A 23,235-nucleotide genomic window follows, 5' to 3' on the forward strand; every position below is an offset into this window, starting at 1 on the left:
TACAAATATATAAAATAGTTGCAGAATTACTACACCACACACTGTAAAAAACAATAACAACAAACTTAATAAGAAGTCAAAGTTTGTTTGAAATTCCCTTTTCTGTCCTCCTACATTGAGGATATGAAGTCAAAGAACTGTGTTCAAAAGTTACTTGGATTAGTTCTTTACTTTCTTCAGCGTGGTTGTTTGAAATACAGGTGGCTCATGTGTTTCCGTTAACATTCAAATTTTAGGTGTTTTTTTCACCATCCTCAATTTAATTTTATTTTTTAATATGTAGCACATTAACATGCTTCCAGGAATTAAAATTATACTAAAACAGCATAGCATAGTCTAGTTAATGTCTTATCTATTCTTTGTTTTCACCTCTTATAGGTAATTAATTTCACTGTTTTCTGGTTTACCCTTCTTGTGCTTATTTTTGGTAAAAAAAAATATAAGCAGTTAAATGAGGTTTTTTCCCCTTAATTCCTATAGTGTATTAGTAATCTGTTTCTGCCTAGCAAATTACATCTTGACTTGACAACTTAAAATAAAAAATGTTATTTCACATAGTTTCTGGGGGTCAGGAATCTGGGAATGGTTAGCTGGATGATTCTGACTCAGCATTTCCTACAAGGTTGCTGCCAAGCTATACATGGGGATTATTATATCTTATCTCAAGGTTTAAATGCGGCTGGAAAATCTGCTTCCAAGAATCTTCATGTGGTTGTTGACAGGCCTTAGTTTCTCACTGGCTACTGGCCAGAGACTTCAGTACCTTCCCAAATGGGCTCGTCTATAAGGCAGCTTACAATCTGGCAGTTGCTGCTTCCAGACCGAGTGATCCAAGTGAAAGAGAAAAACAGCCCAACATAAAAGCCACAGTTTTTATGACCATCTTGGAAATGGCTTATCATCAGCTCTGCCATATGCAGTGGTCACACAGAAAAACTGTGCTACAACATGGGAGGGGACTGTACAAAGGTGTTAATACTAGGAGACAGGTTGATTGGGAACCTTCTTGGAGGCTGGTTATCACATGTTGCTTCCAATAAAAAGGATGACACATTGGAAACACTCTTTTGTACTCTGTTTCACTAAATAATATATCTTAGGAAGTAATCCACCTAGAAAACTTCACTATTTTACAGATGTAAAACACTCTGTCATGTATTTGTACAGATTTTTCAATCAGTCTCATATTTGGGCACTTAGGCAGGCTCTAATATTTTGCAATTACAAATAATTGATAACTTATTGCTTATGTATTTTTATTGTTGAAAATCATAAACTTAAGAAAATCTAGTTCTGGATCACCTATGCATTAAACTCCTTTGAGAAGGTTAGTAGTACATTTTTGGAAGGGGGATTAAAAAAATCTTAATTTAACTTTTAAAACACTTTCATCATGCCTTTCTTCAGTGCCTAATATAAGTGGTAATGTACCATTTTCCATACTTCCAAAACCTGTATCCAACTATCTCTATAAAGAACAACATAGAGAGAGTAGTAACATCATTAAATTAAAAATAAAAGAAAACAAGCAAATGTTTTAGTAGATATTAAAGTGCATCTGTAGAAAAGAAGTGACAGCTCAGTACAGGTGAAATGATATACCAATTTCTAAGTGTCTCTGATAGAGTTCAAGCAGCTCAAAAGCAGTTGAGTTACCTAGTATTGATGGGAAAGGTCAAAAGCGAAGAAACTTTTCATGAAACAGTTAGAAGATGAACTGTCCATTAGATAGACAGTAGTATTGTATTAATGCTTAATTTCAGAGAATAAAAAGAAAATATATATAAAGAGAGGGAAAAAATATGAAACACCCTGAAATATGTTCAGGTGAATCTATGTGAAGAGTATATAGGTATTCATCTTAATTTTTTTTATAACTTTCCTGTAAGTTGGAATTTTTCAAAATAAAAATAATAAAAATTTGGGGAAACCGTCGTAGGGAAGCTTGACATTAACAATGACATATTCATAAAATTCAAATAGCTGAACTGACTTAGTGGTTTAAAGTACAACTTTGAGGCAAAAACAGCAGCTGAATTTGAATTAAACAGAAGTAAAAACTTCTTTGTATTTTTTAGTACATGAAGTTTGGCATCTTTCTACTTATCAAAGGTCTAATTAGAAGTTTTAGCTTTTAATATCATTAAGCTTTCAGGGAATACAAACAACAATAACAAATAAAACTGCCATTAAAACTCTGCTGAAAGCTTCGTCAAAGATTTAATGAACAATTTGATTTTAATGAAGATTTGATTACTTTTAAAGATACAAGCTAATGTTAATTTCCTCTTTCCCTATACAGTTTGTAAGTGAATAAACTATTGAAGCAAATATCACTACCATCTCAGCTGCCATTTCTTAGTTCTATCCGCATTCTGTTGCTGGATTCATGTTGAAATTCTTAAAAACTTGTCACTTTTTCTTGAACAAAATCAACCAACCATGTCAGATTTTGTTTTAGCACTATTTTGGAGAAGACTTATGACTGAAGAACTAAGATGAAAAGTAGAAAAAAAAAAAAAAAAGAATGAAAAAAACACAAATAGGCTTACAAATATAAAACTTAAAATTGTGTAAACTAGATAAATGAGATGATCTTACATTTTAAACAGATGACAAATTTGATTGTGATAACTAAGTCTACCAAGTAGAGACAAGAGTGTTTATCAAAATGATAGAATGCCAAATTATTTTAGTTTTTAGTAAATTTTCTTCTACTATATAACTTATTTTATAGAATAATTACCAATGGCTTCTTTTTCATCAGTACATTTTATGACTTATAAGCATTATGTGAAAGTATACCAACACAAATCGTATCTCAATGGAGCAGGATTATTCTAAGGCTTAGATCATCATTAATCTGTTGTCTAAAATACCCTAAAATGGTTCATGATTGATATGACTAGGGATGTGAGACCATCACATCCCTTTTGATGTCCTTCAGAAGCACAGGAGGATTCTAGCTATGTAAAGATTCTGGGTGTTCTAACAATAATGTTATAAAAACTACTTTTATGAATTAGTTAATGGTTAAATGAGATATTTGAAATCAGTATATTTGTAGATATGAGTCTTCTCATACTTAGTCAAGAATATCTAGTTTAAAAAAAGCAGCCTTGTGAGAGTTAACAGAATTAAGACTTGTTTTGTTTAAAAATAAGCAAATTAATAATGGTCTTCTATAAATGAATGAAGATTTTAGAAAAGCTCATGAGAATGTATATACTGCTTCACCAGGGAGAATACAATACAGTAAAAAGGAGGCTTTACATTAGATACAGTAAAGAATTTCCAGATAAAATTACTAATTTTTTTTAAAGTTCTAAGGATGTATCTAGAGCATTAGGCAATCAATAAATGTCAATTGAATAGAAAAGTTTTACAATCTCTTTCTTGATAGGTTATTTCATTCATTTAGGAGATTCTGCCTAGACTACAGAAACCTAATGACAATTCTGAATGCAGTTTGCAAACAACTGATTCTCTGTAATTTTTCTTCAATAACAAATGCTATTACTGGAGTACTAGTATGGCCAGACATTGCATACTCTATTACAGGAAATTTTATATAGCATGAATTTATAAATAAGAAGTATTTTCCCTTCATTAACATGACGGGGATTTTTGGTGTTTTTTTTTTTATAACCATCCAATTATTTGTAGAGTAAATTTGTTAGTTTATTTAAGAGCAGCCGAAAGTAGAACAGACAGATTCTGAGATCCACAGACCAACACAGATTTAACAAACCAACTAACCACTAGGTAAGACAACTTATCAAAGGTCCCTTTTCAAATCTTTATTATCAATTCCAGCTTGCCTGCCTAATATTTCTTGTACATGTTATACTGCTGGTATGCTGTTTTGATTTTACCATGTTATGCTGCTATAATAAAACAGTGCTAGTCTATGAAGCATCCACTGGCTGCATGATCATTCATTTAACAAATATTTATTGAGTGCTGGAACCATAACAATGAACAAAGGAGAAAAAAATTGACTTCTTATGAAGCCAGTACTGAAAGTCAGGGGTGGGAATCAGGCCATGAATAAGCAAAAAAGTAAGTAAATGAAATCACTGCAGACAGTGATAGACAGGTGATACAAAGGGTGACTGGTAGCTGGACTAGATGCTACTTAGTCAATATGAGAGGTCAGGAAGAGCTTATTAGCAGTGGTGATTTTTGAGCTCAGAAGTAAATATCAAGAGAAAGTAGTTAAGCAAAAATTTGAGGAAAAGAACATTTCAAACAAAGCAACTGGCACTCCGGGAAGACAAGAAACGTAGAAAAAGAGCTCAAGCTATTAACAATTTGAGTAACAGCAAGGAATATGGCTGGAATATAGGAACAACAGGAAAAGTATTAACCATTGCAGTCGGACAGGTAGATAGGGGCCAGATTAAAAGTCTGAATGTTTTTCTAAGTGAAAAGATTTTTAAAGAAGCGAATGAAATAAACTAGTTAACATTTTTAAAAAGTTTCTGTCTGCTATGTAGAGAACAAACCTAAGGAAACCTGATGTAGAGCAGTCAGGGGGCTATCAGCTATCAGTCTACAGTAACACTTCTCAAAGTAGCTGGGCTGCAATGTCACTGCTCGGCAAGATTAGGAGTCTGTATCAGAATGTACTGCTTTTTCAACAAGGAAGTCTTGCTATTAAAACAGAAGTCAAGTAAACTAAAGGTGTGCTTAGCGATACAGTTGATTTATATTCTGGTGCCAGTCCCTTATCTCACTGCAGGCTAGAAACAAACAGGTCACCAAAACCAGCCTACACGCCACACTTTGGTGAGGCCTAGTATAAATCAAAATGTTTGCTGGCAGTCACAACAACTAAGAAAAATGGGTTTGGAATAGATGTTGGAGGTAAAACCAACAAAACTGGATGATGAACTGAATACAAGGTATGAGAACAAGAGAAGAATCAAGTCCAACTTGCAGGTTTTTCACTGGAGGAACTGGGTTGCTTGTAATATTTCCTGAGAGGGGAAGAATGGGGTTCAAGTTTGGTGGGCATGGCAGTAGGGCTGAATAGGGAGATAAGAATCCTGTGTTGGCCATATTAAGTTTGAGACATCCAGACAACTCAGTTGGAAATGTCACATAGATGGTAGGATATATACTTCTGAAGAGGGCAGAGCAAACACTAGAGATATAAACTAGAAGGTAGGAGGTTTGAGGGAAGGGTCTTTAGCACACAGATGCTATTTAAAGTAAGTGGACTCGATGAAATCACACCAAAGTTTAGATGGGAAGGAGTAAAAAAGAGAGGAATAAAAATCCTAGGACTAAACCTGGGCCTTTCCAATAGCTGGATCTGGAACAGAAGAGAAAGAATCAGCATGAGAAGGATCAATAAAATGAGGAAAAAAAACAAACAAACAAACAAAAAACCCAGGAGGAATTTGTGCCTTGCAAGCCATTAGAAGACTGTTTAAAAAAGGAAGTTGTAATAAATTTTGTTGAATGCTGCTGAGAGGCTCCATGAGAGAGTGACCACTGGATATGCATGGTGGAATTTGTTGAAAAACTCAGGGAGAAAACATAACAACAGCAGAAAGACATTTGGATACAGTAGATAGGGATGAAAACAGTACCAAGTGAGCTTAGTTCTTTCTTAAGAATTAAGAAAGTAGTGAGCAACCATGAGCAATTCCTTAAGCTTTAAAGGGAAGCAGAAAAACAGGTAACTAAAGAAGGGTGTAAAGACTGACACAAAAAAATTGTTTTTCATTTTATTTTTGTAAAAGATGTGAGCTACCAGAATTCAATACATTTAAGTAGATGCATACAAATCAATAAGCAGAGCATAGCTGCAGGAAACAAATCCTGAGAGGGTGAGATGGAATAAAATCTAGAGCAAAAAGTAGACAAGAGGTGGCCTTAAAAAGAAGCAGGATGCTTCTCCAGTGAAGGAAGAAGGAAAGCAGAGTACATAAGTGCAGCTGCAGCTAAGTTGGTGGAATTGGTGACAGCAATAAGTTTTTGTTTGATGGTATCTATTTTTTCAATGAAATATGAAAAAAGAAATAAGCTGAAGGAAGAAATTGAAGGAGTGCTGAAAATTTGTAAAAAGAAATGGCTGAGGCAAGGATAAAAACCCACTTGAGATTTATGGTTATGATTATAAAGTGAAATCAGACAATTACACATATATTTTTCTTTTTTCCAGCTACATTCATTTCTTGATTATGGCAACAAAATATGACAAACAGTGAGTAGAAAAACACAAACAAACAGTTTTTCCTCTGCTCTGGCACCACCACAATCAACATAGAAGATTTCTATGACTGCATGTGTGGGGAATTTTCCCCAAACACCTAGCAAGCAGTTGCCACAGGCACCAGCAGGATGACCTCCAAATCAGTTCTGATACTACCTGGAGATAGCATTAGATCTTGCAAGTTGAGGGCTCAGTTCCACAAAGACTATCCCTCACTTCTGATGCCAAATACATATCCCAAGTTGTTTCACCTGTGCTTCTGACTGACCAGCTATAAATTGGGGTTCCCATGACCTCCTCTTTGGGTTTGTTAGAGTGGCTCACAGAACTCAGAAAAACACATTTACTGGTTTATTATAAAGCATTTATAGAGAATACAGATGATGAAATGCATATGGCAAGCCATGGAAAGTGGGAGAGAAGCTTCCATGCCATCCCTGGAGCACTGGCTTCCAGGAACCTCCACTTGTTCAGCTCTCTGGAAGCTCTCCAAACCCTGTGAGTCTTCATTGAGGCTTCACTACATAGGCATAGCTGATTAAACTACTGGCCAATGGTGATCAACTTAATCTTCAGCCTCTCTCCCTTCCCCAGAGGTTGGGCTGAAAGTCCAACCCTGTAATCATGCACTAGTCTATCCAATGAGCAGCCTCCATCCTGAAGATACCTAGAGACTGCCAGCCATCAGTAAACTCATTAGCATACAAAAAGACATCACTTTGGAGATTCTAAATATTTTTTGGAGTTGTATGCCAGGAAACTGGTTGAAGGTCAAATACACATTGTATAGTATAACCATTGCGATTAATAAATACTATAGTATTTCTAAGCAAGTACACTGACAAGAGGCAGCAATAATTAAAAACTCCCTCATGGTTGTCAAAAGTGACCAAATAGGGAACCTAAACTTCTACTCACAACTGACTGTAAGGGGGTTGTGTCCTCTCCCAACCCCACTATTCTCCTGCCAGAGTGCATCAAATTAAGCCAGCTAAAACAAGTTTACATAAGATCCAGGGTCTCACAGAAGAATACTCAAAATGCCCAGGTTTCAATAGAAAATCACTTGTCATACCAAGAACTATGAAGATCTCAAACGGAATAAAAAAGACAACCAATAGATACCGTATTCGTTTCCTATTGCTACTACAATAAATTATTATAAACTTAGTAGCTTAAAACAACATACATTTATTATCTTACAGTTCTAGATGTCAGGAGTTTTCCACTAATCTCACATAGCCTAAATATACAATTCGAAAACAAATTGTCAGCATGGATGAGAAAGCATGACTCAACTAACATGCCATCTAAAAGAATTCAGTTCAAATATAATGATATATTGGCAAGTTGAAAGTAAAAGAATAGAAAAATCTGTGTCACACAAATCTCAATTTTAAAAAAGCAGGAGTGGCTACGTTAACATCATATAAAGTGGAATTTAAAGCAAAGAAAATTATAAAAGAGTCTTTAATAAAATGAAGAGTCAACTACATTTATAACAATCCCAAATGCATATGCACCGAACAACAAAGCTACAAAATATGTAAAACAAAAACTGATAGAAGTTAAAGGAGAAGTAATTAAATCTATGATTATAGTTAGAAACTTCACTACTCTCTCAACAACTGATAGAACAACCAGATAGAAAATCAGCAAGGATATAGAACTCAATGATCCCATCAACCAACAGAATCTATTAATAACAGGCATTTATAGAACATTCCATCCAAAAGCATCAGAAAATATATTCTCTTCACAGCCCATGGAACACTTACCAAAATAGTCCATGTCCTGAGCCCTGAACTTTGTCCTACCTTTGTCCAAAGAAAGATTTAAAAATCAAAAAAATTGAAATCATACAGAGTATTGTTCAAGCACAATGGAATCAAACTAGAAGGTAACATCAGAAAGGTAGCAGAAAAAATCTCCAAACAGTTAGAATCTAAACAACTATACTCTAAATAGTCTGTGGGTTAAAGAGGAAATCTGAAGAGAAATTTAAAAACAGAAAAAAATTTAACTGAATGAACAAATCAGATAGAAAATAAAACAAATTAACATGGGTGAATCACAGCAAAAGCAGTGCTTAGAGGAAAATTTATAAGATTAAATACATATATTAGGAAAAAGGGGAAAAAATAAAGTCAATTTTCTAAGCTCCTACTTCAAAAACCCACAAAAAAGAGTAAAATGAGCCCAAAATAAGCAGAAAAAATGGAAATTTAAAAAACAATCAAAAATCAACAATATTAAAAACAGAAAAAAATTTAAAAACCAATGAAATAAAGAATTGGTTACTTGAAAAGATCAATAAAATTGACAATGAAAAGAAAAAAACACAAATTACCAAATGAGGAATGAAACAGGGATTATCACTACAGACACTGCGGGCACCAAACGTCTAATAAAAAGAAACTAAAAACAATTCTATGCACAAATTTGACAACTTAGATGAAATTGACCAATTCCTTGAAAGACCTAAATAACTAAGACTCACATAAGAAGAAATAAATGACCCAATTAGTTTAATAACTATTTAAAATTGAATCAGTAATAATAATATAATAAAAATATTAGGCCCAAATGGTTTCACTAGTGAATTATACCAAATATTTAAGGAGAAATACAGTTGGCCCTATGTATCTGTGGATTCTGCATTTATGGATTCAACCAACTATAGATTTAAAATAATAAAAATAAAAGATATAGTATAACAAAGCTACTTACACAGCATTGACTTTGTGTTGGTTATTATAACTAATCTAAAGATGATTTAAAGCATATGGGAGGATGTGTTTCTATAGGTTATACTATGTAATTTTTAATAAGGGATTTGAACTTCTGCATCTTCAGGGAGTCCTGGAACCCGTACCCCTGAGGACGCCTAGGGCCGAATGTATTATGAACACATTACAGTCTCTTCCAGAAAATAAAAGGAAAACTAACTTATTCTATAAGACCAGGATTATCCTAATTTTAAAAAACTAGATAAAAATATTGTAAGTAAAGTACAAAACAGTATCTCCTATGATAGAAATGTCCCACATCTTGACTGCATCCATGTCAATATCCTGGCTGTGATGTTATACTACAGTTCTGCAAGGTGTTACCACTAGGGGAAACTAGGAAAATGGTACAAGGGACTTCTTTTTATTATTTCTTATAATTGCATGGGAACTTACAATTATGTCAAAATAAAAGTTTAATAACCATTACAATGAAAAAGCATTAATAATTCTAATGTCACATGTGCTATTTTAAGAAAGCAAATATTAACAGTAATTTATTATAATAAATTTTAAAGAACTATTTAAAATATCAATTTGGTTGTAGTTGAAGTTCTAATCCAAATCGCAGTACAAGTGCTACAGAGTTGTTATAATTAACTAGGGAAAATGACAGCTTCTCTCAGGGTATACACTAACAAGTTATCATGCTTCACAAACATGTCACTTTTGGTAAGTTAAAAGATCATGCTGCTTTTAATGAGGTATGCCTAATGGCTTTCATTACACAAAAAGATTCACTGGACTTAAAGTACTAGAGTGCTGAGATTATCTAAACAGAAAGTTATCTTATTTTATTTTATTTTTTTTGAGACAGGAGTCTCTTGCTCTGTCACCTAAGCTGGAGTGCAATGGCATGATCTCGACTCACTGCAACTTCTGCCTCTTTGAGTAGAAAAAAAAAAAGAGGGAAAGGATTTCAGATACATTTTGCTGACTTACTAAGCCAGTCTTAGCAAGATCACACCAGACACCTCAATACTGCCTGGTGGCCTGAGCCACAGCTGATTCCTTATAGAGAGGTTACCTATCAATCACAGATTTGGATTTCTTGAGAAGTGTAATGAATCCACGTTAAAGCTAATTTATTCTTGAGACACCTAAATGCAAATATATCCTCCTTCCCCATCCCTTTACCCCTAAATCTGCTAGGAAACTACTAGGATCAACTATCTTAGCAACCCTGTGACCATCTAAACTCAGTCACTTTACATCCCGGTCATCCTTGGTCCTGTCAATGATAAATATTCCTTTGGTAATCCATCCTTTTCCAAACTCTCGGTCTCAATCTGCTCTTACCCCTTTTTTTGACTCACCTTTCTACTGCTCCTTCTATCCTGCCCACTGTACCCCAGAGAATCTCCTTTACATGATTAACAAAGACCCTACTTTCTAGCCCTCTTCAAAAAACATTCCCTTTGTCAACCTTTAACTTAAATGTGGCTCTCCCATAATACCATACGCAGTACAGCCTTTTAAAAAAGGACAGCTCCTCATTTTCCAAACCTTCCTTACTTCAAAGTCAAGAACAGAAGTATCAACCATGTCCATGGATGCTAATACCGAATGTGAAGCAAAATTCCAATAGAATTGGTTAAATGACTAAATTCACAAGGAAGAATAAAGGCTAAAAACAACCTACCTAAATGTTAAACACTAGGGGATTTACACAGAAAACTAAAATATACTCATAGAAAGGTCTATGAAATTGTTATAAACTGAGGTTGCAGAAAAACACCTAATGCCTTAGGGAACACTCATGTAACTAAATTTTAAAAATAGATATTATTAAGCAATTTATAACATATTAGGATGATTGTGGGATACCCATAGGAGAAAAGGTTATAAATAAAGTACACCAAAAATCATTGGTATAATTTTGTAATTATATTTATTTTTAATAATTATATATTACAAAAATTTTTAATAATTATATTACAAAATTATACAAATGATTTTTGGTGTACTTTATTTATAACCTTTTGTGTGTATAATTACAAGTGATTTTTTCTTTTTCATGCTTTTCCTGTTTCTCTCAATTTTCAAATGAATGTATTTCCTTTATAATCAGAAAAAAAGGCCAAAAGTATGTTACTTTTAAAAAGGTATGCTCAAAACACACAAAACTGCTCTTCAATAACATTTACATAGGCTGTTTTTGACTTTTCATACCCTTGTTTAAAAAAAAAAAATGAACAAACGAAAAACCTAAATACCTCCAAGTCCTTCACTTTATTGCCCAGAACTTCAGTCATTAGCAGAAAAAGAAAACTCTCAAGATTTCTTCTAAGCCTATCTTTCACTTTACACAATAATTCAGCAAAGAAGTTTATGAGTCTATCTAAGTAAGTGCTCTCATTTAAATACTCAAGTGTACTATCCAAAACCAATGGCTATATGCGAGGGTCTCTTAATTGCAAAATTAAGGGTACAATGTTGCTTTGTATAGCTTCATTTAAAAAAAAAAAAACAACATGCATTCTTTATGTATAAGAGGGTATCAGTCACATATTTTTAAATGTTCTATAAAAACAGACTATCAGGCAGGCAGATCATCTAAGGTCAGGACTTCAAGACCAGCCTGGCCAACAGAGTGAAACCCTGTCTCTACTAAAAATACAAAAATTAGCCAGGCATGGTGGCATTTGCCTGTAGTCTCATCTACTTGGGAGGCTGAGGCAGGAGAATCGCTTGAACCCAGGAGGCGGAGGTTGCTGTGAGTTGAGATCATGCCACTGCACTGCAGCCTGGGTGACAGAGCAAAACTCTATCTCCAAAAAAAAAAGAAAAAAAAAAGGGACTGTCACTTTATTAATTGCCTTTAAGGAAGACACAAAAATACTTGCACATAGTTTAGGCTAATGCACAAAAATAATAACATAAAAAGATGAAATACTGGAAAGAGATTTTCAGCAAGTAAATTCCTAAAGAGATATTTAAGAATGAAAATTTCACTCTCGAGGTAAGTAATGGTACTACAATTGCATCTGGCATAAAAATAAAGAACTGACATGTTACTCAGAATGATCTCTAATAACTCTAAGGTATTCCTGTCAAAAGATACTCTTTTTTAAAAAAAAAATTAATGTTTAATCTTTTAAAGTTAGCTTTGGAAATAATTCTTTCACCATAATTACATTGGAAAGAATTGCATTTTAGAGAACCTGTATGGGCAGAAAAATATTTTGGAATACATTTCACCTAAGTGTTATTTCACTGCATTATATAACATGAATGTAGAAATAGAACTGGTTTATATTTCAACAAAATTAACCGTATTACTAGACTTTTCCTTTTAAATCATATCTGAAAAGCTGTGTATCATTTCCAAAAAAGTAGATGTTCTTGAAAAGAACAATTAACAAAATCAGTATTATGAACATGAATTTTGTATCTTCCTAAGCAAAGTACAGTGTTAGATGGCTTTCAAATCAATTTTAATAGATGTGATATCTATCCTCCAGGAATCTCTGTCTCCATGAATGATTGTTCCAAAGCTCCTTCCCAAACTAACAACATCCAATATAATCTCCCCTGAAATTCATTACAAATTAGGAGATAATTTCTTGTTAATAGCGTATATTAAATTTTGCCTTTAAAAAAAGTGCAAGTAGATCTAAAAGGGTTGTTGCATTAAATATATCTAACAAATGGACAAAGCAGGTGTTGAGAGTTGGAGAGAAGGAAAGGTCAAAGGGAGGACATTTAGATAGAGAGTCTTGCTCAGCATTTATAACATACCCCTGTTCCTACGTACTATATTTCTCCTTTGGTAAGAGATCACTCTAAAGCTGCTATCATTGCCTAGGGCTTTGTTAAGAGACTGACAGGCTGTAGAATCTAAGCAGGCCTGAGGCTATGTATTTTCATTTCATTATTTAAAATTGTACACTTATACTTAAATTTCTTATCTACACTAATTTAAGTAGGTTTATTACTCTAGTGCATGTTACTTTCATTCAGCAACTAAATACACTAATCTTTCTTTGATAAAAATCGTATTACTCTGAGCAACAATTATATTAATTTTAGCACAGTGCAAAGTTGTCTTTCTATGCAGAGTAATTAAGCAGAATTCCATGTTTTCAAAGCTTTCTGTACATAAACATTTTCCATTCACCTCTGTATTTTTGCTAAAATTTCACACAGTAGACTCAAACAAGAACAAAAGATTTATTTTCTTCAAACATGGGCAAATTTAAATGGTAGGTAAAAGTCATTTACTTTCACATAACCTAAAACAATACTGTTAGCACCGCAGTGACAGAGGCTCATTACAAAGGTCAGTTAAGTAAAAGAGGGCAAAGGCAGCAGGACTCAGATGCTAAGAATAAAAACAAAAATAGATCCAATGCAGCATTTTGAGAATGAAGATCAATGAAAACACTTAGAGCAGTATTTTCTATATCGTTATGAGAGCTCTTTCCCATTTTAGCATTTCTTCTTTGAAAAGTAATTTTTGGCATTTGCTTTAAGAAAACTAATACTTAAGCCACAAATTTGCATTATCTGAAGTAAAAAGATAATAAATGCCTCAGTTAAAAATAACTTAGCTATCAGGGTAAAAGTGAAAACACATGATTAAAGTATAAATGGGGTGGCAAGGGAGAGGCAGCGACATACTTTATTTAACTATCGATCCAAGAAATAAGGCAGCAGGTTGTCTTTCCAATCAAAACTACTTTTATAGTAATATAAATGCCCTTGCTTGCTCAACAGTAAAGGTCTTAAACAACTGAGAGGATAAGGTACAGAAAAATTATGATATAAACCATAAAAATGACTAAAATATGAGTAAAAAGATGTTGATTTAATGCCATCATTCTAAGTAGACCAACAATCTTACTGCTTACACTTATGACAGCATAGCAATTAATGAGACAGATATGAAATCAATAACAAAATAGTAGATAATGGCATATATATTTGCTTAGCTTCATCAGTGAAAAGAAAAATTCAGCATATCAAGATTTTATAAAATCAAGTAGGAGTTACACAGATAAAATCATTCTGTAGCTCTTGGTGTTCTTACCTGTAAGGACAGCTTTTGCTGAAGGATCTGCCAGGTCCAGGGCTGATTTCCCATCAGTGTTCCGAATGTTTGGATCAGCTCCGTGCTGCAGCAGCACTGTGCAGGGAAAGCAGAAACAGTATCTTACCTCGGGGATACAGAGATTATTTACTGGTAAGTGTCGTCTTGGCATGGTGTAGGCATAAACATACATTGCACAATTTTTTTCTTTCAAGAAAAAAAAAAAGAAAGAAAAAGAAAAAAAGCACTGCAGCAAAGGAGCCTCTCTAGAGTAAAATGAAGTTGGCAACTTATGGTACAGTATTATCACATGACTTAACATCATAAACATGAAACTAGAAAAATCTTGCAATGCAGTTTTGGTTTGCCTCCTGCAAGCAGCAGTATGGGAAGCTATGTGCTCACTGGCTCACACTGTGAAATATGCTAACTGTGAACCTGCCCTTTCTTTACTACCACTGTGGCTGCTTGTTGCTGTTGTTGCTGCTTTATAGCTGAATTTCCAAACGCTTCCTCTCCTCAGAATAGTTATAATACAGTGCAAGCCTTTTAGTGGCTCACCACTTACACATGAAACTCACCATAACATACTGGCTTGCTTCCAAGAAGTTAACAGACATAGTAATATGTGCAACCCTGGTCCCCTGCAGTGGAGCTGCAAAAAGGAACTGCCTCCTATACTCATTCTTTCCATCAAAAATGTTTAGACACAGAAACTCAATCACTATAATATATCCCATGGCATGAATGTAATGCCTGCCATATTGGGTAAAAAGTAGCTACTGGGAATTCTTAAATATGGAGATTCCTACAAAAGAGAAAATCACTGTTAAAGTAAAATCCAGATATATTAATCCAAAACATTTATCAGCCATGTCTGGTATGTGGTGTGTACATGTAGGGAGGGTGGAGAGGGCAGAAGAGGAGAAGAATGTTGCTGTAATACTACCCAAACAATTATTAAATAAATGAATTGAAAAGTTGTTCCAGTAAGTAAAATTTAATTACAAGTTATGAGCCACTACTGTTGATAAGTCCCAAATTTTCATTCATTTCATTCACTCATGACAGTTCCATGCTAAAGTACATACATTCTTTAGGAATATTTGGAAGGTAATACATTATTACTAAGCAATAAGTCCTTCTGTTTACAAAGCTCTTCCTTTTCCTTTAATGCATTAGCCATAAAAATCAATGGTTTTAGTATAATGGACAAACAACAGCCTTGTCTAGAACTAGGACACAGCTGTTAGGAAGGTGAGCCTGTGCATCTCATGCACTACATCTTGGGTAGTTTCAGACTTGGAACAATAAAAACTAGCTATAGCTTGAGAAGAAAGAGTGAGATCTTACAAAGACTTTCTGTATTATATCATATGTGAATGCAAAAAATGAACATAATTATTTTCCAGATGTTTATATGCTGATTCAAGATTCAACAGAATAAAACAGCACTGAATAAATAAAACCACAATATCAAAACCACAATATCAAACTGTAGTTACGCTTTCAACATAATGGGTACAGCTACTGTAACAACATTTTTTTTTAATTCCAGGAAGAAATTCCAATGTGAAGATTTGGCTTATAAAGGGTCTTTATCATAAAGCAGACTCAAGTATCAAATGCAAGTTGATAACTACCTCTATCTTTATGTAGTTGCTGAGTGCTCACGTGCAAAGGGGAAGAAAACGACAGAAATAATAGCTACCATGAAAAGCAGAGTTGAACTGCATACTTCAGGAATTTCAGAACCTGCTTTAAACAATAAGTAAAGGAGTATTTTCACCTGAGTTTGAAAATTATATGATGGGAGCTTTCATTTCGTAGTTTTAAATGAGTGGTAGAAGTAAAATAGTGAAAGTCTGATGGTTTCTCCAAAGTCACCTAAAACCTCAATCCTTCTCGTAATCAGTATTTTAAATATTATATCTTGCCTACTTTGCAATATAAATCTACCATTACAGTTTAGTTGTAGTTTCGTTGCACTTTAGGTGACATTAAAAGTAAACATTTACTTAAATATATGTTTTCTAAATATGTCTGAGACATGCCTATCTCTTTAATTAGACCTGAATACAAGACGCATCCACAGCAAAGTAATGTAGCAAAAGGAAAGAAGCAGCTGAATTTTCTGAACCATATGCTGATAACAAAATTCACGTTAGAAAATATTTAACCATATTTAATTTATCACACATGAATTAAAATTTTAAAACTCAGTAAAGTTAAGACTTTTAGGAGAAAGGTCTTATCTAGCTACCCCCTCATTAGATCAGCAGGGGTCTAAACTTATCCAACTTTCATAAAATGTCACAAGATTGCCAGGAAGACTGAATTAGAACATAAAGTGGTATGCAAAGATGCTGGGCAGGGAGACTGACAATCCCTATCAGCTCACCATAATATTTAAAGCACAGTTTAAAATGCAGACCTTGTTTGTACTCTCAACTCTACTGGTGGTGACTAATTCCATGCTTTGTTCTAGGGCAGGGATCAGCTAACTTTTTCTGTAATAGGCCTGACAGTAAATATTTTAGTCTTTATCTGTCTCAACTATAGTTGACCCTTATATAACACAAGTTATTTAAGTTTGAACTGCACAGGTCCACTTATATGCAGATTTTTTGTCAATAAAAGTTACACTGAGCGTGCCTGTCTCTGCCACTCCTGAGACAGCAAGAACAAACTCATCTTCCTCCTCACCCTGCTCAACGTGAAGACAATGAAGAAGAAGATCTTTATGAAGATCCACTTCCACGTAATAATTAGTAAATACATTTTCTCTTTCTTGTGATTTTCTTAAAAATGTTTTCTTTTCTTTAGCTTGCTGTCCTGTAAAAATATATAATACATATAACATATAAAATATGCGTTATTGTTAACTGTTTATGTTATTGGTAAGGCTTCTGGTCAACAGTAGGCTACTAGTTTTGTGGGAGTCAGAAGTTATACTTGAGTTCTCAATTGCACGTTGTTCAATGGTCCTAACCCCTGCATTCTTGAAGGGTTCACATCCCTGCCTCGACTCTACCATTATAGGGCAAAAGCAGCCACAGATAATATTTAAATGAATGAGCATGGCTGCATTCCAATAATATGTTACTTAAGGACTTTGAAACTTCAATCTTATATAATTTGCAAAATATTATTCTTCTTTTGGTTTTTTAAAAAATATAAAAACAATTCTTAGCTGGCAAGCCATAGAGAAACAAGAGATAGGCTGGGTTTGGCCTATGGACCATATTTGCTGACCCCTGACCTTGGGCAGTGCTATAAATGTGGTCTATGCTATACAAAGACATATTATACAAAGTTCCATTCCCAGAACTGTTTATAATCCATCTACATTGAGATAAGCACAGAAACTGAAGGTATTTAGAACTATGTCTGTCATTTTAAAATTACCTTCTCTAATACTTCATTTTATTTATATTTTACAAAATTATTGGTCTGTCACTGGGAGGGAAAAAGAAAACCCAGTTCTTACCACAGACAATTTGAGAAGCACTGAGCCAGGTCACACAAGAAATTCTCTGGACCTCAGTTCTCAGGAGTTTTAAAATAAAGAAGCTAAACTTGATAAGCTGATCTCTATTTTGGGAGAGGTCTCAAATCTCTGATAATGCCTTTAAAATTACAGCCAAAGACTTGAAACATTAAGATCTAAAATCTTCAAAAAATAAAAATAAAAAACAGCTGCTTCAAATAGAATCTCTTCTTCTCCCACTCTCCGGATCAAAATTTAAAAAATAATAATAGAAAGGTTTTCATTTATCTTAACTCTTTAAAAAGAACAAACAAAACTAAAAGTGGAGACCAGGAGCACTGAGAGTTGTCATACACATACTTACATGTCCCATACTATAATATTCCCCAAGCAATTTCCCAAATAGACTTTCATTCTAAAATCCCTTCAAATTTCTGGTCCTTCACACTGTTCTCTATGGGGATTTGTAAGAGACTATTTTCTAGGACCAGAAGAATGGCACATACATGAGGCAAAGTTAAGAACAGCTTTCAAGAATGCTACACTCAAAGCGGTGGCATCTAAGACTCAATTCTGGATGCTTCAAAATCTGTTTTCAACATTCAGAGCCATCAAAGACAATAAGAAAATGTGACTATTAATACAAAATAAAATTAGAAATTCATCTTGTAAAATCAATATGCATTGACAGCACACTAATACACGATAGATTTTTCTTAAAAAGCAGCACACTGCTTGATGACACAGTGTCATATTATTTTTTAAAAGTAGCACAAATATCTGAAATAAAGTTCCCAAGATAAACAAACAATGTACAACATAAGTTTTGAAAGTAAAAGAAGGAAACTAAAATATGAGTCACATTTAGCATGTAAATTCAAGGGTACTATGGCCATTCAAATGGCCCCCATACTAACTTGAACCACTGGGACATTATCAAACCTCAAATGCCAAAAGGTGGATAATTTCTAATTGTTTTACTGATGCATCTCAGCTCTATCTCCTTTTGAGGAAAGAGGGGCGGAGAAAATGTAGCAGATGGCATAACAAGACAGTTAAAACTAAGATAGGGTCACAAATTCAAACACCATTTTCAAATGAGCTACAAAAAGAAGGACACATGATTTTCTCATTTCTGGTGCAGGCATTCAGCCACGATAAGCCAAATTCAGCATGAGTTACTTTAGCTATATTGTTTCATTTCATCCTTCAAAACTATTAAAGTTAAGCATTTGCATCATTTTAATTATTGCAAATAAAAAGAAAATATTTCTATATTTATATAAAGACTCTGTTTAATTCCTAGAAAACTACAAAGTGCTATTATAATAAATTATGTTTAACTGCAGGCATTCTCAACTGATTTTAAAAGACAGAAGATATAGAAACCACGTTAATTTTCCAAGTTAAACTTTTGTAAGCCTTTTAGAGTAAATTATCAAAAGATATTTTAGTAAGTTTTTACTTTAAATGACAAAAATTATACTATTAAAATATTATAGACTCTGTTTGTTATGTGAATCTAGAGCTACATCAAGACTGTAAAATTGTTCATCACAATGCATACTCAAGTAATTTAAAAAGTTATATTTATGTTAAAATGTTTTCCAAGATTTATAAGCATCAAACTCTTTAAGAGTACAGAGACATAGATTTATTAGATTGAGTTTCAACCCATGAGCTTTAATAGCCAAGCTATTTTTATAAACCAAAATATATGATAGATCCTTTTGTTTATACACATTCAAAAAATTTCTTCTACATAAGCATGTATATTAAAATGGTATAATATTACATAATGGCATAAGTTATACCATTATATTATGTAGTATATATTATATAGTATACAGTATACTACAGTATATATTACACAGTAATAACAGTATATATTTATATATTATAATTTTTTAAAAAACCTATTTTTTTATCCAAAATATACTTTATTTATTACAGCATAAAAGTAGTAAAGCTAATGTATTTTGTATCTCAAGTTATCTGAAGTTGATTTAACACTAACAGCGAATATGAAAATTCAAGTAACCAGTGCTATCCTACATAACATGGCTTACTGAATTTAAATTAGAATTTAAATGACACAATTTTCTGTTTTCAGTAATGGCAGAGTAGCTTATTTAAATCATCCCTTGGGCTATAAACAATGAACAGAACTAGATTTAAAACAAAAACAAAAACGTAACTTCTAAAATCATCTATGAGCTAACAAGACAGTTAAAGAATTACCAGCTGAAAGCTGAAGAGCAAAGGAAATCCAGAGGGTAAACATGTATGGAAGCTGTCATTGCTCTGAAGGCAATTATTGATCAAGAAAAATAAAATCTGTTTTTTCAGCGTCTCATGGGATAAGGGGAAGAGCAATAAAAGCTCAGGACCTCCAAAAATAGAGTATAATGAGACTGTTCCCCACACAATAAGGGTGATACCTCAGGATGAGGATGAAATGAATGTGAACTGGTCTTGGTACAGAATTATAGCTCTGGTTGGAAACTTTGGGTGTCTAGGATGTCTTAAGCCTTGAATTTGATTTAAGGTGCCCCAGATTGGCAGTAAATCCTATAAATAAACAGGTGGTAAAATGTCCAGTACATAACCAAGATAATGAGGCACATAAATAATCTAAAATGCAAACGCTACAACTAGCAGAAATAGATAACTCAAGAACAGACCCATAAAAACTTCAGATATCAGAGGTACACAACACAAAAAGAACCATGCTGACCATGTTTAATAAAAGACGAGCTGAAAGATCTAAAGAAGAAGCTAAAAGAAACAATGAGGCAAACTTATATAAATTAAACAACTTTTAGAAATAAAAACAACAAAAATTTTAAATGAAACTTTAGTTTCCAACATAATGGAGTAACTGGTATCAGACTAGTTTCCTTCTCTGACATAAACAATTATGAAATTGGACAAAATGGATGAAGCAACTAATTGCAGGCAGTAGCCAACTGCAATTGTAAACTGTGATCCCTGAAAGAAGAGAAACTCACAAGATGGGTACCATAATCATTGCCTAACACAATTTGCCAACCACATAAACACAACTAGAGTCAAAGCAGAGCATGGTGGTTACACTGAACTGAGAAGACAGAAATCCAAACTCATAGCAGAAGAACTGGCTGGAATCTGCAGGGTGGAAAACTGGAGAAAAGGGATCTGTGCAGAGAGCAGGCCCCAGATGTCTGTGAAGGAGTCCCCAGGGATCACAAGTGCAGGACAAAACCCCTGAGGCTTATTAGGCAGTAGCTACTACAAGTGAGAGCACAATGGAGTCAGCAGAAATTACAAGGTGCAAGAGAAAGAGCAGTGCTGAGAGAAATCGGAATTCTGGCCTTGACAAAGTAAAGAGAACCTAAAACCACCTTGTTAACACACCTGACGCACCTTAGTGCCAGTGTTAGTTATGAATAAGCACTGCGACCTAGAGCAGAGAGATGGGATCTACAAAGTCAAAACTATTTTTATAATAACATTAAGATATTATTCTCTTGTTTCATTATATTAACATTTGCACTGATGGTACAAAGGCAATAGAGGATAAAACTGCTGATAACACAAGCTGAGCATGGTGGCTCATGCCTATAGTCCCAGCACTTTGGGAGGTTGAGGTGGAAGAATTGCTTGAGCCTAAGAGTTTAAGACCACAGTCTGGGCAACATAATGAGACCTTGGTCTTTTCAAACAGTAAAAAAAATTAGCCAGGTGTGGTGGCGTGCACCTGTGGTTCCAGCCACTCATGAGGTTGAAACTGAAATGGGAGAATCGCTTGAGCCTCAGGAGGTGAAGGCTGCAGTAAGCCATGATGGCACCACTGTGCTCCAACTTGGATCACAATGTGGAAACCCTGTCTTACAAAACTAAAATAACACAAATCAAGGCAGTGCCATCAAAATCTATTAGTGATCACTACATTCTTCACTATAAAACAAATATACAGGTTAAAAAAAAAAAGGAAGGTTTCACATTAGAATGCCCCTTGATGAAGCAGTAAAATTACTATATTTTATTAAATATTGGCCCTTAGATAAATATTTTTAAAAATATTCTTTGTGAAGAATTAGAAAGTACATATAAAGGGCTTCAAATTCACAGACTTCTCTGCTGATGTGGATATAAAATAACAAATGTAATTATTTAATATAGTAAAATAAAACATGTTAACAAGTTAGGCCTCACTTAGGAAATCAGTATTTTTGATACAACAACCGGAAATCATTACAAAATTGTACATAGGTACACAGGCAAAGATGCTCTCGAAGTGCAAGGCAACCAATGTCTGTTGAATATACTAAACTGGGTGAGCTGCCCTGTGTGTTATGTTTAAGAGCACCCCTTATGTCTACCTACTGGATGCCAGTAACACTCCCCAACTGGGACAACCGAACATGTCTCTAGACATAGCTAAATATGCCCTCTAAGGGACAAAACTGTCCCTGCTTGAGAACATCTACTCCTTAGGTTCCTGTGGATCCACCCTTACCTCCCCATTCACATGCAAGGCAGAATACATGAAGGTCTATGCTTCTTCCAACCCTTATATGTTGGGTTACTACATTATATTTCATTTGAAGAAAGATTTCTGTGGTTTCTAAATATAAGAAATAAATAAAACAGTAAAGTAAAACTGTAAATAAGTAGAAAAGATAGTAGCAGTAAATAGTAAAAATGATCTCTAAGCATCCTTCTAAATTTAAGGTGTTACAGCCTATAAATATATCTTTGAGTACTGACTTTATCAAATAGGGCTTTTTTATTACAAAGGATAGAAAACTACTTCAGCTACCTTAATAACGAGAAAATTTATTAAAGAACAGAGGTATTCCATTGAATGCAAAGGCAAAAATGTGTCTCAAAATTTACGTGTTGCTGTCTGTCCCTGTCTCCCAGACATTACCTTAAGATGCAAACACATACACTTGTATTATCTCAATCTTAAAAATTATCATGAAAGAGAATTTGGTCCTACTTGGCTCAACATCTGGTCCTGGACTTAAAAAGTTTGGCCAAGGAACTAGAAGAGGCAATATAATGGTGATGGGAAAAGAGGTATTGGTTCTGAGTGAAGAGTACTTGCAGACACCTCAATGAGTAGCTACTGCAATAACACATGTTAAATTCAAAGTTCATGATTTTAAAATATGTAAATAGACTTACATGTACAAAAGGGTTCACAAAAGGGATAAAAAACTACTTCAGCTACCTTGACATGAAAATTTAGTGATATATCTGAGAGTGAAATAAACGGGACTTCCACTTTCTATTTTACACATTTCTACACTGTTTTAATATTTATTACATATATGTAGTATTTTTATAATGAAATATTTATCCTCAGACAAAAATGATCTTTATGCATGCTGTTTAATATGTATGCAAAACGATGCTTTTTAAAAGCTCTTGCTTAAAGAAATTACTTTATAACTAATAAAGAAAAATTGGATAGTTCTTCCTATCAAATAACTACCATTAAATATGATAACAGCATTGGATAAGACAAATGTAAAACAAATCTATTAATTTAGATTCTGTAATAATGTTGAGTGTAGAAACAAGCTGAGTAAGATAGTGATTATCTATTTTGTAAAATTCCAGGATTTTAGTCATACTTTCATATATGAAAGTCTTTGCCTTTCATATAAAAGTGAACCAAAATTCAGAATTCTATCAACATCTGGGA

The 23,235-nt window shown here is 33.8% G+C and overlaps 1 protein-coding gene across 1 annotated transcript in view; it reads right to left on the minus strand.

The window, feature by feature from the left end:
• TNKS (tankyrase) overlaps window positions 1–23,235 on the minus strand; it is a 185,227-nt gene that overhangs the window by 121,862 nt on the left and 40,130 nt on the right. Inside the window, exon 3 of the mRNA XM_032288311.1 lies at window positions 14,048–14,143. Within this exon, the coding sequence (XP_032144202.1) occupies window positions 14,048–14,143 (96 nt within the window). The remainder of the gene's footprint in view (window positions 1–14,047; window positions 14,144–23,235) is intronic.

The sequence above is a fragment of the Sapajus apella genome, unplaced genomic scaffold (genome assembly GCF_009761245.1).
Source record: "Sapajus apella isolate SASKATOON/1434 unplaced genomic scaffold, GSC_monkey_1.0 scaffold21, whole genome shotgun sequence".
In the NCBI taxonomy this organism is placed as follows: domain Eukaryota; kingdom Metazoa; phylum Chordata; class Mammalia; order Primates; family Cebidae; genus Sapajus; species Sapajus apella.